The sequence below is a fragment of the Gorilla gorilla genome, chromosome 1 (genome assembly GCF_029281585.2).
Source record: "Gorilla gorilla gorilla isolate KB3781 chromosome 1, NHGRI_mGorGor1-v2.1_pri, whole genome shotgun sequence".
In the NCBI taxonomy this organism is placed as follows: domain Eukaryota; kingdom Metazoa; phylum Chordata; class Mammalia; order Primates; family Hominidae; genus Gorilla; species Gorilla gorilla.
In genome coordinates, this window is record NC_073224.2 from 83,147,479 (window position 1) to 83,168,139 (window position 20,661).

General features: G+C 37.2%; 1 protein-coding gene across 1 annotated transcript in view; it reads left to right on the forward strand.

Annotated features, from left to right (window-relative positions):
• SLC9C2 (solute carrier family 9 member C2 (putative)) overlaps positions 1-20,661 on the forward strand; it is a 115,178-nt gene that overhangs the window by 11,228 nt on the left and 83,289 nt on the right. Inside the window, exons 4-5 of the mRNA XM_004027915.5 lie at positions 268-396; positions 10,473-10,638. Coding sequence (XP_004027964.4) covers positions 268-396; positions 10,473-10,638 — 295 coding nt within the window. The remainder of the gene's footprint in view (positions 1-267; positions 397-10,472; positions 10,639-20,661) is intronic.

Consider the following 20,661-nt stretch of genomic DNA (forward strand, 5'->3'; position numbering starts at 1 on the left):
AAATACTGATTGCACACCACAAGCAGTGTTTGTGTAGCCCAAAACCACTCAATTATCTGGTGAATAGAGGTCTATATAGGTAGCCTATCTGGATGGCTAGATCAAGAAATCTACCACAGGACCCTTAGGACTGCCCTTGTAGATACTCTCTCATTAGCTGTAAACTGAAAGATTCTAAAATTTATATTGATTGACATAGCATCAACCTAGTTTCTAATACTTGGAAATGGTATCAAACTAATTTCTTGTTTGCCTTTGTTACTTTAGGTGCACCAAATTGTCTACCCTCTTCTAAGAACATCAAGTTTTTCACTTTATTCTTACTTTTCACCTTTAATTATATTTATGGTTGCTTTGGATTTAGAATTTTATACACTCAAGAAAATGTTTTGGCAGGTAAGAACACGTTTAAAACAAAGTACGATCAATTCTTGCTTATGCATGTTGATAGAGAATATGGCTGCCTATATAGATGATTAATAATTCACAAAATGTCATATTTTGTTTTGCCCTCTTCATTCTATAGAACTACTAACTAAAAAGAATTGAAGGGAGAGGAAAGGAATTAGTATTTGCTGAGTGACCATTGTGACTAGACATTCTCAGTGCAAATATCAGAGTAAATAACATTTCCATTTTGCATATGAGCAAACTGAAGCTTAGAGGTCACAAACAAGGATAATAAATGTCAGAATCTGGATTCTAGTCCCACATCTGACTTAATCTCAACTGTTTCTGTAGATTTGCCCATTTTCCCTGCAAAGATTGTTACTTGTGCCTTCTCTGTTTTTTTCTTAATCATGCCTGTTGTACTGTTTTATTTCTTTTTTCAGAGAACATTTTATTTTGGTTTTATTCTGTTCTTTCTAACATCTTGAATTAATATTTGATTCATTTTTAGCTTTTTTTAGTTTTCTGTGTGCATTTAAGGTTTTAAATTTTCTTTTTAGTGGCATCCCACGTTTTGGTTTTTAGTGTACTCATCACCATCCAGTTCTACATTTTCTTATACTTTTTGACCCATTAATTATTTACAAATTGTTTTGAATTTTCCAAATATGATGTTTTATTATTATTTCTCTTATCACACTGTGATCAGAGAATGTGTTTTATATGTCAATTCTTTGATTTGTGAAGATTTGCTTTGTAGGCTTGTACATGTTTTTTTTAAATGTTGTGCTATAAAAATGTATGTTCTCTAATTATTGAGTGTAGGGGTCTAAATTTGTTCAGTAGATTGTTTTATTATGAAGTTCAATCTCCTATGTTTTTCCCAATATTATTTTTCAGTTCAGTTTAACAAGTTTCCACTATCACTGTGGATTTATCAATTTCTCCTTGCAATTATGTCAGTTTTTACTTTATACAAATAGAGGTTGTTATTAAGTGTCTACAAGTATTGCTATTTTTCCCAGTTAATTTTTTTCTTATTATTTAGTTACCTTTTATCCCAAATAATGCTTTTTGCCTTAAATCAATTTTATGTGTAAAATTGACTATAGTTACATCAGCTTTATTTTGGTATTTGCCTGCTATAATTTTTCCATCCTTTTGTTTTCAACATTTTGGTATCTTTTTAATAGTATACAGTTGGATTTTTTTTATTTTATACAGGTTGATAATTTCTGCTTCTTTTTAAAAACTAGTTTAGTCCATTAGTATTTATTGTAATTAAAAATAGATTTAGAAGAGAAAAGATTTGAACAGATTTGATACACCAAGGAAGATATATGGATGGAATAAAAGCACTTGCAAAGACGCTCAACATCCTAAGTCATTAGAGAAATACACACTAAAACCACAATGAGATACCACTATGTACCTATTGGAATAGCAACAACAAACCTGTTAATGCCAAGTGCTGGTGAAGATATGAAGACAATGAAACTTGCATACATTGTTGGTGAGAATGCAAAATGGTACAACCACTTTGGGAAACAGTTTGGGAGTTTCTTATAAAGTTAAATATATACTTGCCACATGACTCACCAATCTCACTCCTGTGTATTTACCCAAGAGACATGAAAACTTATGTTTACAAAACCTTTATATGAATCTGTATAGCAGCTTTATTTATAATCTCAAATGTCTGGAAACAAACATTCTTCCACTGGTGAATGAATAAACAAATTGTGGAACATCTTACAATGAAATATTACTCAGCAATAAAAAAGGAATGGAGTATCGATAGACACAACAAGGAAGAATTTAAAATGCATTGTGCTAAGAGAAATAAGCCAGCCTCCAAGGGGTACATACAAATTATAAAATTACATTCATAGACCTTCTAAAAATGGCAAAACTATAGGTCTGGAGAACATCATTGGTTGCTAGGGAATGGTGTTGGGGAAAAGAATTGACCACAAAGATATAGCATGAGGAAATTTTTGGGAGTGATGTATCTGTTTTGTTTCTTAGTTGTGGTGTGATTACATAACTGTATGCATTTATCAAAACTCATATAACTGTACACCAAAAGAGTAGGTTTTACTGTTTATAAATTGAAAATAAAGTTTTTAAAAGAAATATATTTTGACTTTTTCTCACATATTATTTCATCCTTTTATTTACGTGCTTTTTCTCATTCTTCCTTTTCTGAATTAATTGAATTCAGTTTTCTTTATCCCCTTTGTTCCTTCTACTAATTTAAAAATTTTATGTTCTATTTTTTGATGGCAGGCATTTCTGGTTGCTTATCCAATATGCAGTCTCCCTCTCTTTCTCACTTACAGAAACCTAAAATTTTTCGTTTGGTATGGCAATAGGCTTATGTAAAATATCATATTTCCAAGCATCCCTAACAACTTTGGTACTCTAAGAAGATAGTTTGGCCAATAAAAAGTGTACAAAAGTTTGCTGAATAGGCTTCTAGAAAGCCCTTAGTAAGGGGGTCAAATCAGCTGGCATGTGCTTTTTGCTCTTTGCTTTACCTCTCTTTCTGCCTGGAGCCCTCCAGTGGGCTAGAATGAGTATCCATCTTGAGATTGTGAAGTGGTGAACATGAGAACAGGCACTACATATGATTGAACATAAAAAGAAAAAAAGAGCCTGGGTCCTTAAGAGCACTGACAGCCAACATACTAACATAAGGCTGTCTATTCTGGATTTAGGATTACTTGAGGTACAGTGGCTCATGCCTGTAATCCCAGCACTTTGGGAGGCCAAGGCAGGCAGATTACTAGGTCAGGTTTAGTAGAAACCCCATTTCTACTAAAAATACAAAAAATTAGCGAGGCATGGTGGCATGCACCTGTAATCCCAGCTACTCAGGAGGCTGAGGCAGCAGAATCACTTGAACCTGGCAGACAGAGGTTGCAGTGAGCGAAGATAGTGCCATTGCACTCCAGCCTGGGCAACAGAGCGAGACTCTGTCTCAAAAACAAAAACAAAAAACAAAACAACCAAAATCTCCATTTATTGACACTGTAAGTGCTCTTTTCTGTTAAATGCAGTCAAAATTGCTATATTCCTAAATACAATTCTTACTGGTTTCATACGTTTTAAAAATCTTAAATTTTAATAATTATATTTGATTTAACAAGTCTAAAGCTAAATATCTCTACTTTCCTCCAAATAATGCAGGAACTTCAGAATGCTTTAATTATCCTTTCTCATCTCATATTTTATTACATTATTGACATAATACTACCATCCCTGAAATTAGTCATTATCATTATTATTGTGATTGTAATGTTTTAGGTACCAGTGCTTTTCTACACTCATCTACATGCTTATCAATTTCCATTTCTTTGCTCACTGCTCCTTCTTGCATCCAACTCCATCTTTCTGGATTCAGCTTCCTTTCTCCTGAATTTTTGCTCTAGCAGCTTTTTAAAAATTGTATTTTTAAATTGACTAATAATTGTACATAGTTATGGAATACATAGTGATCTTTCAATATATAAAATGTATAATGATCAGATCAGGGTAATTAGTATATTTATCTTCTGAAACATTATTTCTTCATGTAGGGAACATTCAATGTCTTCCTTCTAGCTATGTGAAACTATATAATATATTGCTGTTAACTATAGTCATCCTGCAGTGTTATAGAACACTAGAACTTACTCCTATCTAGCTGTGATTTTGTGTCCTTTTCATTAAAGGTCTATGAGTAGTCATCTTTTTTCATTTAGTGGTCTTTGTTTCTCTGAAAATGTATCTGTTTTGTCTCAATTTGAATAATACCTGAGCCTAATTGTTGCTTTTGAGACAACTGCTATCAATCTAATTGTCATTCTTCTGTAAGTACCTGTCTTTTCTCTCTTTTCAGATTGTCTCTTTTTCTTTGGTGTTCTGTACAGTAGTTACCTTTTATCCACCATTTCACTTTCCACAGTTTCAGTTATCCAAGGTTTCAGTTACTTGTGGTCAACTACGGTTTGAAAATATTAAATGTAGGTCTCTAAGAACTTGCTTTATGAATCTAGGTGCTCCTGTGTTGGGTACATATATATTTAGGATAGTTAGGTCTTGTTGAATTGAACCCTTTACCATTATGTAATGCCCTTCTTTGTCTTTTTTGATCTTTGTTGGCTTAAAGTCTGTTTTGTCTAAAATTAGGGTAACAGCCCCTGCATTTTTCTGATTTCCATTTGCTTGGTAGATTTTCCTCCACTCCTTTATTTTGAGTCTATGGGTGTCATTCCATGTGAGATAGGTTTCTTGAAGACATCATACCATTGGGTCTTGCTTTTTAATCTAGCTTGTCACTCTGTGCCTTTTAAATAGGGCATTTAGTCCATTTACATTGAAGGTTATTATTATTATTATTATTTTGAGACAGAGTCTCACTCTACTGCCCAGGCTAGAGTGCAGTGGCACAATCTCATCTCACTGAAATCTCCACTTCCCAGGTTCAAGTGATTCTCCTGCCTCAGCCTCCTGAGTAGCTGGGATTACAGGAGCACACCACCACACCTGGCTAATTTTTGTATTTTTAGTAGAGATGGGGTTTTACCATGTTGGCCAGGCTGGTCTCAAACTCTTGACCTCATGATCCACTTGCCTCAGCCTCCCAAAGTGCTGGGATTACAGGCATGAGCCACCGCGCCAGGCCAAGTTTACTATTAATATGTGTGGATTTGGTCCTGTCATTGTGTTGTTAGCTGTTTATTATGCTGACTTGTTTGTGAGGTTGCTTTATAGTGTCACTGATCTGTGTACTTAAGTGTGTTTTTGTATATGCTGGTGACAGTCTTTCCTTTCCATATTTAGTGTTTCATTCAAGATCTCTTGTAAGGTGGGTCTGGTGATAATGAACTCCCTCAGCATTTGCTTATCTGAAAAGGATCTTATTTTTCCTTTGCTTAGGAAGTTTAGTTTGGCTGGGTAGGAAATTCTTGGTTGAAGATTTTTTTCTTTAAGAATGTTGAATACAGGCTCCTGATCTCTACTGTCTTGTAGGGTTTGTGCTGAGAAGTCCACTGTTAGCCTGATGGCGTTTCCTTTGTAGATGAGGCATCCAAATAGGAAGAGAGGAAGTCAAACTATCCCTCTTTGCAGACATTATTCTATATCTAGAAAACCCCATAATCTCAGCCCCAAATCTCCTTCAGCTGATAAATAACTTCAGCAAAGTTGCAGGATAGGAAATCAATGTATGAAATCATTAGCATTGCAATACACCAAAAACAGCCAAGCTGAGAGCCAAATTAGGAATGCAATCTCATTCACGATTGACATAAAAGACTAAAATATCTAGAATACAGCTTACCAGGGAGGTGAAAGATCTCTACAATGAGAACTACAAAACACTGCTAAAAGTAATCAGAGAAGACACAAACAAATGGAGAAACATTCCATGCTCATGGATAGAAAGAATCAGTATCATTAAAATGGCCATACTACCCAAAGCAATTTACAGATTCAGTGCTATTTCTATCAAACTGCCGAAGATGTTCTTCACAGAACTAGAAAAAAACTATTTTAAAATTCATGTGGAACCAAAAAAGACCCCAAATAGCTAAAGCAATCCTAAGCAAAAAGAACAAAGCTGGAGGCATCACATTATCCAACTTCAAACTGTACTACAGGACTGCAGTAATCAAAACAGCATGGTACAGAAACAGACACATAAACCAATGGAACAGAATACAGAGCCCAGAAATAAGGCTGCACACCTAAAACCGTCTGATCTTCAACAAAGCTGATAAAAACAAACAATGGGTAAAGGACTCCCTAGTCAATGAATTGTGCTTGGATAGCTGGCTAGCTATATGCAGAAGGTTGAAATTGGACCCCTTTCTTACATCATATACAAAAATCAACTCAAGATGGATTAAAGATTTAAACATAAAACCTAAAACTATAAAAACCATGGAAGATAAGCTAGGAAATACCATTCTGGACATAGGAACAAGCAAAGATTTCATAATGAAAGATGCCAAAGGCAACTGCAACAAAAGCAAAAATTAACAAATAGGATTTAATTAAACCTAAGGGCTTATGCACAGCAAAAGAAACTATCAACAGAGGAAACAGCCTATAGAATAGGATAAAATATTTGCAAACTATGCATGTGACAAAGGTCTAATATCTAGCATCTATAAGGAATTTAGACAAATTTACAAGAAAACAACTCCATTAAACAGTGGGCAAAGGATAAAAACAGACACCCTTCAAAAGAAGACATACTTGCAGCCAATGAGCATATGAAAAAAAGCTCAACATCACTGATAATAGAGATATGCAAATCAAAACCACAGTGAGATACTATCTCACACCAGTCAGAATGGCTGTTATTAAAAAGTCAAAAAATAATAGATACTGTCGAAGTTCCAGAGAAAAGGGAATACTTATACAATCTTGGTGGGAGTGTAAATTAGTTCAACCACTGTGGAAAGCAGTGTGGCAATTCCTCAAAGAGCTAAAAATAGAACTACCATTCAACCCAGCAATCCCATTACGGGATATATATACCCAAAGGACTATAAATCATTCTGCCATAAAGACACATGCACATGAATATTCATTGCAGCACTAGTCACAATAGCAAAGATATGGAATCAACTTAAACGCCCATCAATGCCAGATTGTATAAAGAAAATGTACCTATTTGCCATGGAATACTGTGCAGCCATAAAAAAGAATGAGATCATGTCTTTTGCGGGAACATGGATGGAGCTGGAGGCTATTATCCTTACCAAACTAATGCAGTAACAGAAAAACAAATACTGCATGCTCTCACTTACAAGTGGAAGCTAAATGGTGAGAACTCATGGACACAAAGAGGGGAACAACAGACACTGGGGCCTACTTGAGGGTTCAGAAAAAGTAACTATTGTATACTAGGCTTAGTACCTGGGTGATGAAAAAATCTGCACAACAAACCCCCATGACACAAGTTTACCTATATAACAAACCTACACATGTACCCCAGAACCTAAAATAAAAGTATTTTTTTAAAAGAAAATATTAAATGAAAAATTCCAGAAAAATTCATGAGTTTTAAATTGTGTGCCTTTCTGAGTAGTGTGATAAAATCTTGTGCCATTTTACTCTGTCTTGCCCAGGAAGTGAATCATCCCTTTGGCCAGCATACCCACTGTGTATACATTATCTCCTGCCCATTAGTCACTTAGTGGCCATCTCTGTTATCAGATAGAACATACAGTATCACAGTGCTTGTGTTCATATAACCCTTATTTTACTTTATAATGGCTCCAAAGTGCAAGAGTAGTGATGCTATCATATGGTTATACTTGTTCTATTTTATTATTAGTTATTGTTGTTAATCTTTTACTGTGCCTAATTTATAAATTAAACATTATCATAGATATATATGTATTTTAAAAAACCATAGTATATATAGGGTTGGGTACTATCCGTGGTTTTAGGCATCCACTGGGGTCTTGGAGCATATCCCTTGCAGATAAAGGAGGACTATTTTAGTTTCACTGTGATGTTTCTGGGTGTTAGTATCTTTTTATTTATACATATTAAGACTTCTTATGGTTACTAAATCTGAGAATTAATATAGTTCATCAATTCTAGCCACAATTTCGGCTATTATCTTTTAAACATTTTCTATACTCTGTTCTTTCTTTTTTTTTTTTTTTTTTGAGATGGAGTCTCACTCTGTTGCCCAGGCTGGAGTGCCATGGCACAATCTCAGCTCACTGTGACCTCCGCTTCCTGGGTTCAAGCAATTCTCCTGCCTCAGCCTCCTGAGCAGCTAGGATTACAGGCATCCGCCACCACACCTGGCTAATTTTTGCATTTTTAGTAGAGACGGGGTTTCACCATGTTGGCCAGGCTGGTCTGGAACTCCTAACCTCAGAAGATCTGCTCGCCTGGGCCCCCCAGAGTGCTGGGATTGTAGGAGTGAGCCGCGGCGCCAGGCCTTGTTATTTCATTCTTAAATTCCCATTAGCTGTAGATTTTCCATCATATTCTCCATGATTTTAAATTCTCTGTCTTTTATCTTTCAGTGCTGTATTGTATGTAATTTCCTCAAATTTAGCTTCCCATTTACTACTTTAACAATATGTAACCTACTGCTAGGCTTAATTGAATCATAAACATTTTTAACCTTTATTCTTTTCCAATATATGCATTTAATGTTATAAGTTTCCCTTTAAACACTGCTTTGATTGCATCCCTCTAGTTTTGATGCCTTATTTTCTTTGTGATTCAGCAAAAATATTTAAAAATTTGGACAAAATGGGAAATTCCTAAAAATATGTAATTTGCCAAAACTTACACTAGAAATTCTTTTTACTTATTTATATATCTATTTTTTTTTTTTGAGACAGAGTCTAGCTCTGTCACCCAGGATAGAGTACAGTGGCATGATTACCCCTCACTCCAGCCTCGACCTCCTGGGCTCAAGTGATCCTCCCATCTCAGCTTCTGGAATAGCTGGGGCTACAGGCACATGCCACCATGCCTGGCTAATTTTTTCTTATTTTTAGTAAAGGGAAGGTCTCGCTCTCTTGTCCAGGCTGCTTTCTAGGCTTCTGGTCTCAAGCAATCCTCCTGCCTCAATCTTCAAAAGTGTTGGGATTACAGGCATGAGCCACCGTGGCTGGCCTACTCTAGAATTTAAAAAGACCCAAATAGTCCCATAATCATTAAAAATTGAATTGGCAAATAAAAATGTTCCAAAAAAAATGAGACCCAAACTATTTTAAATGTAAGTTATGTGAACCAGTATGAAAGATAACTCCAATCTTATGTCTTACAGACAAGAGGAAATCCTCCCACACTTATTTTATTTTTAGAGACAGAGTCTTTCTCTGTTGGCCAGGTTGGAGTGCAGTGGTAATATCATGGTTCATTGCAACCTCAAACTCCTGTGCTTAAGCAATCCTCCCACCTCAGTTTCCTGAGTAGCTGGTACTACAGGTGTGCACCACCATGCTCAGCTAATTTTTAATTTTTTTTTTTGTAGAGGTGGGAGTCTCACTATGTTTCCCAGGCTGGTCTTACACTACTGAACTCAAGATATCCTTCTGCCTTGCCTCCTAAAGTGCTGGGATTATGGGCATGAGCCACTGCACCTGGCCTCCTCCCTTACTTATTTTATAAGCCTTGTTTAACCTTAACACCAAAACTATACAGGAATATTAAGAGAAAGAAAAATCATAAGTCAATGTCACCCACAAACATAGAACAATTCCACACAAATTTTGGCACAAATATATCTAGTAACATATAAATAATAAAAACATGATCAAGTTGTGTTTATTTCAGAACAAGGTTAATTTAACATTTAAAAAATTGCTTAATGTAATTTATGCTCTTAAGAGATTTAAGAAGAAAAACCATATGACATTACAATAGATAAAGAAATAAAAGGACCTAATGGTCAAATTGTGAAAACCTCACACAGAAAGTAAAACAAAAGACAGAGATGGAAAATAAGAAAAGGATTGAATAACACAACTATTTTTTTTCCTGAGGATAACTTTGAAAAATAAATACTTTCTTATACTTGGGCATAAACGATGTGTGCATAGAAATTACAAAACTCTGTAAATCACTTAATCTCAAGCATTTCATGGCCTCCCCTTTCTCTGTTGCAGAACTACTTATTTTACAACTAATAAAAGGTAAAGGGGGGGATTTTCTGTGACTATTTTAGAGTCTTGGTATATAAATTTGTGTCATGTACCAGACACAATATGTCACTAACAATTTACTTTCCAAACTAATCAGGATATGTTTTATATAGAAGCAGGATAAATTTGCATTCTGTTTAAGAACCTTTCATATTGAGAACCATTGAACTAGAATAACAACAAGAAAGATAGTTGAGTCAGTCTTTTTAATAATAAGGTAGAATCTTGCTTATTTGAAAGGGGCGGTTTCTTTGTGGCAGGTGGTTAAACTGGAATACCTTTTAATGTTATCTTCCAGGGTAATTGTATAACATTTACAACCAAGATCTGACTCTTAGGATATAAGTAAATGCCATCATGCCATCTTTAGATGTTAAGTCTAATACTGTGTTATGAATTGGTTCACAGGTCTTGTTAACTGGATTAATTAGCTTTTCTACAGCAAGCATCATAATTGGATATGTCGTTATAAAATTCAATAAAGATTCATGGGATTTGCAATCTTGCCTACTCTTTAGCATCACCCTTGGCATTATAGATCCTCTTCGTTCTGTGAATTCACTAAAAACTATTGGTATGTCACATTTATTTCTCTCTCTTATCTTGAAAATATAAGGGTACATTATTTTCTTTTGATTATATTTTTCTTGCATGAATTGTGCACCCAGAAGAATAAGAATCTGTGCTTTTTTTTTCACCTTGAGAGGTAGAGCACTGATTGACTTTAAGGAGACAGTGTAAATAAGACAACCACCAAGGAGATGAGATAAATAGTGCCAATTATAATCTCCAAGGAAGTTTTTCAATTTTTTCAAAGAAAAAGTAACCTTCTAGAAGGTGACAAAAATTGGCATTATTATTCTGTTCCAGTGAATTCTTAGCCACAAGGTAGATATTCTAAGTTGGTGAGTTTGTTTACCAATAAGGGGAAACATTAAAGATCCCTAACGAGACTATTCCAAGGCCTTGCTACCTCTTGTTAGAACTGCCTCCATTTGGAATAGCTAAGGTTTGGCAGGTGGTGGAGGGGGTTATAGTTTATCTTCAAGAAAAGGGGTAAGGATATAGTTTGGCACTCAAACATATTACTCAATAAAGGCTTATTCCCAAGAGGATTTGGAGTCCTGCACTATTTCCCATATTATTTGGTAAGGTGGAAGATGATTTCACTCTGAAATATCCCCCTATTGTCAGGTTTTTTTTTCTTTGTTCCTTCTAAAAACAACAACAACAACAACAACAAAAATGGGATACACGTGCAGAATGTGCAGATTTGTTACATAGGTATATGTGTGCCATGGTAGTTTGCTGCACCTATTGACCTGTACTCTAAGCTCGCTCCCCTCACCTCCACCGCTCAACAGGCCCCGGTGTGTGTTGTTCCCCTCCCTGTGTCCATATGTTCTCATTGTTCAACTCCCACTTATGAGTGAGAACATGTGGTGTTTGGTTTTCTGTTCCTGTGTTAGTTTGCTGAGGATGATGGCTTCAAGCTTCAGCCATGTCCCTGCAAAGGACATGATCTCATTCCTTTTTATGGCTGCATAGTGTTCCATGGTGTTTATGTACCACATTTTCTTTATCCAGTCTATCATGGATGGGCATTTGGGTTGGTTCCATGTCTTTGCTATCGTAAATAGTGCTGTAATAAACATACATGTGTATGTGTCTTTATAGTAGAATGATTTATATTCCTTTGGGTATATACCCAGTGATGGGATTGCTGGGTCAAACGGTCAGGTTTTATTAACACAGCAGTATCAACATGAATGGCTAGATGCTATGGTTTCTGTTTTTGACTCAGAAATATTTTCCTAACCAATTTTAAAGTATCAGTTGTATTTAGTGGAAATATACTACCTTATGAGTGGAGTGAGAAACCTCCAACCTTTCCAGCTTGTGATATTCTTATTTTCATACTCCTAGCTGGGAAAACATAGGGTTTTAGGCACTTTTGGAGGTTCTGTTCTAAATTGTTACAAGGTAGATACATTTCTCAAAGACTCTGATCCTGTTCTCTTTTTTCTCTTTGCTCCCATAAGTACAGTTTTTTTCTGTCTTTCCTTACCTGTCTTATTCTTTCAACCATTTGTATTTACCTCGTTTCATTACCTCATTTTGCTTCCTGCTCTCCTTTCTGCACTCTCTTGACTGTAAATGGTTATAATAAACTATAAATGTTATTTATTGCAGTTTCAACATTCAATGTTTTTTTCAAAAAAAGGAGTACAGTAGAAAGTCTTTTTTTAATATTTTTTTATTTTTTGAGACGGAGTTTCGCTCTATACCCCAGGCTGGAGTGCAATGGCACGATCTTGGCTCATGGCAATCTCCACCCCCTGGGTTTAAGCGATTCTCCTGCCTCAGCCTCCCGAGTAGCTGGGATTACAGCCATGTGTTGCTACGCCCGGATAATTTTTGTATTTTTTAGTAGAGAGGGGGTTTTGCCATGTTGGCCAGGCTGATCTCGAACTCCTGACCTCAGATGATCCACCCACCTCGGCCTCCCAAAGTGCTGGGATTACAGGCATGAGCCACTGCACCCGGCTGAAAGTCTTCTATTGCTTTAAGACAAAACTAGTGAAGGTATTGGGTTGGCTCTTAATTTTTATATTTTTTTATGTCAACAACACTCAGGAGGTTAGATAGATTCTGGATCCAGTAGCATTGTCTCCTGATAAGACAAATTTGACTTATTTTTATTGGGAAAGCCACTCTCACTTGTTTTGGGTGTTGGCTGGGCCATCATATTGTCCCTTTGTGTGAATTAGATAAATGGTTCTTTCTTCAAAACAGTTTTCTTAAATAAAAGAAATTATTAAATAAAATAGTCATAATACATTATTTTTTAAGCAAAAACTATTTTTTGCCAAATGCCTAAAATTATACAGAACTACAATTTCTTTTATTTATTTATTTATTATTATTACACTTTAAGTTTTAGGGTACATGTGCACATTGTGCGGGTTAGTTACATATGTATACACGTGCCATGCTGGTGCGCTGCACCCACTATCTCGTCATCTAGCATTAGGTATATCTCCCAATGCTATCCCTCCCCCCTCCCCCAACACCACAACAGTCCCCAGAGTGTGATATTCCCCTTCCTGTGTCCATGTGTTCTCATTGTTCCATTCCCACCTATGAGTGAGAATATGCGGTGTTTGGTTTTTTGTTCTTGCGATAGTTCACTGAGAATGATGATTTCCAATTTCATCCATGTCCCTACAAAGGACATGAACTCATCATTTTTTATGACTGCATAGTATTCCATGGTGTATATGTGCCACATTTTCTTAATCCAGTCTATCATTGTTGGACATTTGGGTTGGTTCCAAGTCTTTGCTATTGTGAGTAATGCCGCAATAAACATAAGTGTGCATGTGTCTTTATAGCAGCATGATTTATAGTCCTTTGGGTATATACCCAGTAATGGGATGGCTGGGTCAAATGGTATTTCCAGTTCTAGATCACTGAGGAATCGCCACACTGACTTCCACAATGGTTGAAGTAGTTTACAGTCCCACCAACAGTGTAAAAGTGTTCCTATTTCTCCACATCCTCTCCAGCACCTGTTGTTTCCTGACTTTTTAATGATTGCCATTCTAACTGGCGTGAGATGGTATCTCATTGTGGTTTTGATTTGCATTTCTCTGATGGCCAGTGATGATGAGCATTTTTTCATGTGTTTTTTGGCTGCATAAATGTCTTCTTTTGAGAAGTGTCTGTTCATGTCCTTTGCCCACTTTTTGATGGGGTTGTTTGTTTTTTTCTTGTAAATTTGTTTGAGTTCATTGTAGATTCTGGATATTATCCCTTTGTCAGATGAGTAGGTTGCGAAAATTTTCTCCCATTTTGTAGGTTGCCTGTTCACTCTGATGGTAGTTTCTTTTGCTGTGCAGAAGCTCTTTAGTTTAATTAGATCCCATTTGTCAATTTTGGCTTTTGTTGCCATTGCTTTTGGTGTTTTAGACATGAAGTCCTTGCCCATGCCTATGTCCTGAATGGTAATGCCTAGGTTTTCTTCTAGGGTTTTTATGGTTTTAGGTTGAACGTTTAAGTCTTTAATCCATCTTGAATTAATTTTTGTATAAGGTGTAAGGAAGGGATCCAGTTTCAGGTTTCTACATACGGCTAGCCAGTTTTCCCAGCACCATTTATTAAACAGGGAATCCTTTCCCCATTGCTTGTTTTTCTCAGGTTTGTCAAAGTTCAGATAGCTGTAGATATGTGGCATTATTTCTGAGGGCTCTGTTCTGTTCCGTTGATCTATATCTCTGTTTTGGTACCAGTACCATGCTGTTTTGGTTACTGTAGCCTTGTAGTATAGTTTGAAGTCAGGTAGTGTGATGCCTCCAGCTTTGTTCTTTTGGCTTAGGATTGACTTGGCGATGCGGGCTCTTTTTTGGTTCCATATGAACTTTAAAGTAGTTTTTTCCAATTCTGTGAAGAAAGGCATTGGTAGCTTGATGGGGATGGCATTGAATCTGTAAATTACCTTGGGCAGTGTGGCCATTTTCACGATATTGATTCTTCCTACCCATGAGCATGGAATGTTCTTCTATTTGTTTGTATCCTCTTTTATTTCATTGAGCAGTGGTTTGTAGCTCTCCTTGAAGAGGTCCTTCACATCCCTTGTAAGTTGGATTCCTAGGTATTTTATTCTCTTTGAAGCAATTGTGAATGGGAGTTCACTCATGATTTGGCTCTCTGTTTGTCTGTTGTTGGTGTATAAGAATGCTTGTGAGTTTTGCACATTGATTTTGTATCCTGAGACTTTGCTGAAGTTGCTTATCAGCTTAAGGAGATTTTGGGCTGAGACATTGGGGTTTTCTAGATATACAGTCATGTCATCTGCAAACAGGGACAATTTGACTTCCTCTTTTCCTAATCGAATACCCTTTATTTCCTTCTCCTGCCTAATTGCCCTGGCCAGAACTTCCAACACTATGTTGAATAGGAGTGGTGAGAGAGGGCATCCCTGTCTTGTGCCAGTTTTCAAAGGGAATGCTTCCAGTTTTTGCCCATTCAGTATGATATTGGCTGTGGGTTTGTCATAGATAGCTATTATTATTTTGAAATACGTCCCATCAATACCTAATTTATTGAGAGTTTTTAGCATGAAGGGTTGTTGAATTTTGTCAAAGGCTTTTTCTGCATCTATTGAGATAATCATGTGGTTTTTGTCTTTGGCTCTGTTTATACGCTGGATTACATTTATTGATTTGCGTGTATTGAACCAGCCTTGCATCCCAGGGATGAAGCCCACTTGATCATGGTGGATAAGCTTTTTGATGTGCTGCTGGATTCGTTTTGCCAGTATTTTATTGAGGATTTTTGCATCAATGTTCATCAAGGATATTGGTCTAAAATTCTTTTCTTTTTGTTGTGTCTCTGCCTGGCTTTGGTATCAGAATGATGCTGGCTTCATAAAATGAGTTAGGGAGGATTCCCCTTTTTCTATTGATTGGAATAGTTTCAGAAGGAATGGTACCAGTTCCTTCTTGTACCTCTGGTAGAATTCGGCTGTGAATCCATCTGGTCCTGGACTGTTTTTGGTTGGTAAGCTATTGATTATTGCCACAATTTCAGATCCTGTTATTGGTCTATTCAGAGATTCAACTTCTTCCTGGTTTAGTCTTGGAAGAGTGTATGTGTCGAGGAATTTATCCATTTCTTCTAGATTTTCTAGTTTATTTGCGTAGAGGTGTTTGTAGTATTCTCTGATGGTAGTTTGTATTTCTGTGGGATCGGTGGTGATATCCCCTTTATCATTTTTTATTGCATCTATTTGAGTCTTCTCTCTTTTTTTCTTTATTAGTCTTGCTAGCGGTCTATCAATTTTGTTGATCCTTTCAAAAAACCAGCTCCTGGATTCATTAATTTTTTGAAGGTTTTTTCGTGTCTCTATTTCCTTCAGTTCTGCTCTGATGTTAGTTATTTCTTGCCTTCTGCTAGCTTTTGAATGTGTTAGCTCTTGCTTTTCTAGTTCTTTTAATTGTGATGTTAGGGTGTCAATTTTGGATCTTTCCTGCTTTCTCTTGTGGGCATTTAGTGCTATAAATTTCCCTCTACATACTGCTTTGAATGCATCCCAGAGATTCTGGTATGTTGTGTCTTTGTTCTCATTGGTTTCAAAGAACATCTTTATTTCTGCCTTCATTTCATTATGTACCCAGTAGTCATTCAGGAGCAGGTTGTTCAGTTTCCATGTAGTTGAGTGGTTTTGAGTGAGATTCTTAATCCTGAGTTCTAGTTTGATTGCACTGTGGTCTGAGAGACAGTTTGTTATAATTTATATTCTTTTACATTTGCTGAGAAGAGCTTTACTTCCAAGTATGTGGTCAATTTTGGAATAGGTGTGGTGTGTTGCTGAAAAAAATGTATATTCTGTTGATTTGGGGTGGAGAGTTCTGTAGATGTCTATTAGGTCCACTTGGTGCAGAGCTGAGTTCAATTCCGGGGTATCCTTGTTGACTTTGTCTTGTTGATCTGTCTAACGTTGACAGTGGGGTGTTAAAGTCTCCCATTATTAATGTGTGGGAGTCTAAGTCTCTTTGTAGGTCACTCAGGACTTGCTTTATGAATCTTGGTGCTCCTGTATTGGGTGCATATATATTTAGGATAGTTAGCTCTTCTTGTTGAATTGATCCCTTTACCATTATGTAATGGCCTTCTTTGTCTTTTTTGATCTTTGTTGGCTTAAAGTCTGTTTTATCAGAGACTAGGATTGCAACCCCTGCCTTTTTTTGTTTTCCATTTGCTTGGTAGATCTTCCTCCATCCTTTTATTTTGAGCCTATGTGTGTCTCTGCATGTGAGATGGGTTTCCTGAATACAGCACACTGATGGGTCTTGACTCTTTATCCAATTTGCCAGTCTGTGTCTTTTAATTGGAGCATTTAGTCCATTTACATTTAAAGTTAATATTGTTATGTGTGAATTTGATCCTGTCATTATGATGTTAGCTGGTTATTTTGCTCGTTAGTTGATGCAGTTTCTTCCTAGTCTCGATAGTCTTTACATTTTGGCATGATTTTGCAGCGGCTGGTACTGGTTGTTTCTTTCCATGTTTAGCACTTCCTTCAGGAGCTCTTTTAGGGCAGGCCTGGTGGTGACAAAATCTCTCAGCATTTGCTTGTCTGTAAAGTATTTTATTTCTCCTTCACTTATGAAGCTTAGTTTGGCTGGATATGAAATTCTGGGTTGAAAATTGTTTTCTTTAAGAATGTTGAATATTGGCCCCCACTCTCTTCTGGCTTGTAGGGTTTCTGCCGAGAGATCTGCCGTTAGTCTGATGGGCTTCCCTTTGAGGGCAACCCGACCTTTCTCTCTGGCTGCCCTTAACATTTTTTTCCTTCATTTCAACTTTGGTGAATCTGACAATTATGTGTCTTGGAGTTGCTCTTCTCGAGGAGTATCTTTGTGGCGTTCTCTGTATTTCTTGAATCTGTACGTTGGCCTGCCTTGCTAGATTGGGGAAGTTCTCCTGGATAATATCCTGCAGAGTGTTTTCCAACTTGGTTCCATTCTCCCCATCACTTTCAGGTACGCCAGTCAGACGTAGATTTGGTCTTTTCACATAGTCCCATATTTCTTGGAGGCTTTGCTCATTTCTTTTTATTCTTTTTTCTCTAAACTTCCCTTCTCGCTTCATTTCATTCATTTCATCTTCCATTGCTGATACCCTTTCTTCCAGTTGATCGCATCGGCTCCTGAGGCTTCTGCATTCTTCACGTAGTTCTCGAGCCTTGGTTTTCAGCTCCATCAGCTCCTTTAAGCATTTCTGTGTATTGGTTATTCTAGTGATACATTCGTCTAAATTTTTTTCAAAGTTTTCAACTTCTTTGCCTTTGGTTTGAATGTCCTCCTGTAGCTCAGAGTAATTTGATCGTCTGAAGCCTTCTTCTCTCAGCTCGTCAAAGTCATTCTCCATCCAGCTTTGTTTCATTGCTGGTGAGGAACTGCGTTCCTTTGGAGGAGGAGAGGTGCTCTGCTTTTTAGAGTTTCCAGTTTTTCTGTTCTGTTTTTTCCCCATCTTTGTGGTTTTATCTACTTTTGGTCTTTGATGATGGTGATGTACAGATGGGTTTTCGGTGTGGATGTCCTTTCTGTTTGTTAGTTTTCCTTCTAACAGACAGGACCCTTAGCTGCAGGTCTGTTGGAATACCCTGCCCTGTGAGGTGTCAGTGTGCCCCTGCTGGGGGTGCCTCCCAGTTAGGCTGCTCGGGGGTCAGGGGTCAGGGACCCACTTGAGGAGGCAGTCTGCCCATTCTCAGATCTCCAGCTGCGTGCTGGGAAAACCACTGCTCTCTTCAAAGCTGTCAGACAGGGACATTTAAGTCTGCAGAAGTTACTGCTGTCTTTTTGTTTGTCTGTTCCCTGCCCCCAGAGGCGGAGCCTACAAAGGCAGGCAGGCCTCCTTGAGCTGTGGTGGGCTCCACCCAGTTCGAGCTTCCCGGCTGCTTTGTTTACCTAATCAAGCCTGGGCAATGGCAGGCGCCCCTCCCCCAGCCTCGCTGCCGCCTTGCAGTTTGATCTCAGACTGCTGTGCTAGCAATCAGGGAGACTCCGTGGGCGTAGGACCCTCCGAGCCAGGTGCGCGATATAATCTTGTGGTGCGCCGTTTTTTAAGCCCGTCGGAAAAGCGCAGTATTCGGGTGGGAGTGACCCGATTTTCCAGGTGCTGTCCGTCACCCCTTTCTTTGGGAAAGGGAACTCCCTGACCCCTTGAAGTGAGGCAATGCCTCGCCCTGCTTCGGCTCGCACACGGTGCGCACACCCACTGACCTGCGCCCACTGTCTGGCACTCCCTAGTGAGATGAACCCGGTACCTCAGATGGAAATGCAGAAATCACCCGTCTTCTGCGTCGCTCACGCTGGGAGCTGTAGACCTGAGCTGTTCCTATTCGGCCATCTTGGCTCCTCCCCCCAGAACTACAATTTCTATAATGTTAATAGTGTTTCTTTTGATGAGGTGCCCATCTGCATTGTAAGCCTGTACAACCTAAATCTAAAGTGGACTGGCCCAGTCAAAAATGTAGTAGACGTTCATATGTAAGTTAAAAGGAAATTGTCTATCCATTACCTGTTTTAAAAGAGTGTAAGGGCTTAAATAATTTTTATTTTAAAGCAAATCTGGAAGAGGATCTTGTAACGAAATAAAATATAGAGTGTTAGTATGATCTCAATTGAGTAAAAAGAACCATATGCTTAGAAAAGGACTTCAACTTTAAAATGGTTATATCTGGGTCATCACAGAATTGTAGAAGATTTGTTTTATTCTTTTCTTTTCCAAATTTTACAGTGAATATAATTCATTGTGGGCTAATATAAATTAGGTCCACATTAAGCCAAAAGAGAAGGTGGAGAGAGCTTGAAGATGTAGCAATAGAAACTGTCTAAAATGAAACACAGAGAGAAAAGGACGAGAAAACATGAACTGAGCATCAGTGTGAGCTGTGGACAACTTCAAATGACCTAATGTATGAGTCCCCGAAAGAAAAGAGAGGGAGGAACAAAATTTTGAAGAAATTCTGGAGAAAAAGTTTCTAAATTTGATAATAATGAAAGCTACAGATTCAACAAGCTCAATAAACTGCAACCCAAGAAATATAAAGAAGACTACACAAAAGCACATAAAAAGCAAATTCCTTAAAACCAATTATAAAGAGAAAATTTTAAAAGCAGCCAGAGACAAAAGTCACATTGTATTTAGAGGAACAAAAATAATGACAACAGACTTAGAATTCTACACTCAGTGAAAATATCTTTTGAAAGAGAAGGTAAAATGAAGACTTTCTTAAACATACAAAAACTGAAAGAATTTATCATCAGCAGGCCTGCAGTACAAAATTGTTAAAAGTCTTCTAGGCAGAAAGAAAATGATGTTAGATGGAAATTGGGCTGTGGAATTTTATCTACTCAAGCCTCTGGAAAGCACAACCAATCTATTTTTGGTTTCTATGTATCTGTCTATCACGGACATTTCGTATAAATCAAATCATACAATATGTGGCTTTTGTGTCTGGCTTCTTTCACTTAGTATAATGTTTTCAAGGTTCAGGTTTTAATATGTATCAGTAAGTACTTCATTCCTTTTTGTGGAGGAATAATATTTCATTTTAGGGATATATCACATATATTTATTCATTTATCAGCTGATAGACATTGAGTTGTTTCCACCTTTTAGCTCTTATGAATAATACTATTATGAATGTTTATGTACAAATCTTTGTGTGAACATACATTTTCAATTACCTTGGGTATATACCTAGGAGTAGGATTGCTGGGTCCTATTTTGTACTTATTTCTAAAATGAGGTTATTTTGGAATCTGATTCAGGTTTATTCAAACTAAATGTGGTATCTTGAGAAGTATTTGTCTCATTCTGAAACTCAAGTATGGTTGAGACAATGAACAATACAAGCAGTGCTATTGCCATGTTTCTTTGCCATTGCAAATGCAGGAGGCACAATATAGAAATTTAAAAATGGTGATTGTGATTGTCTTACAGACCCATCCCAGTCATAGTTGCCTTGTTCTTTCTCTTTTTTCTTTTTCTGTTCTTTCTCTTCTGTTTCTGCTTCCTGTGCAAG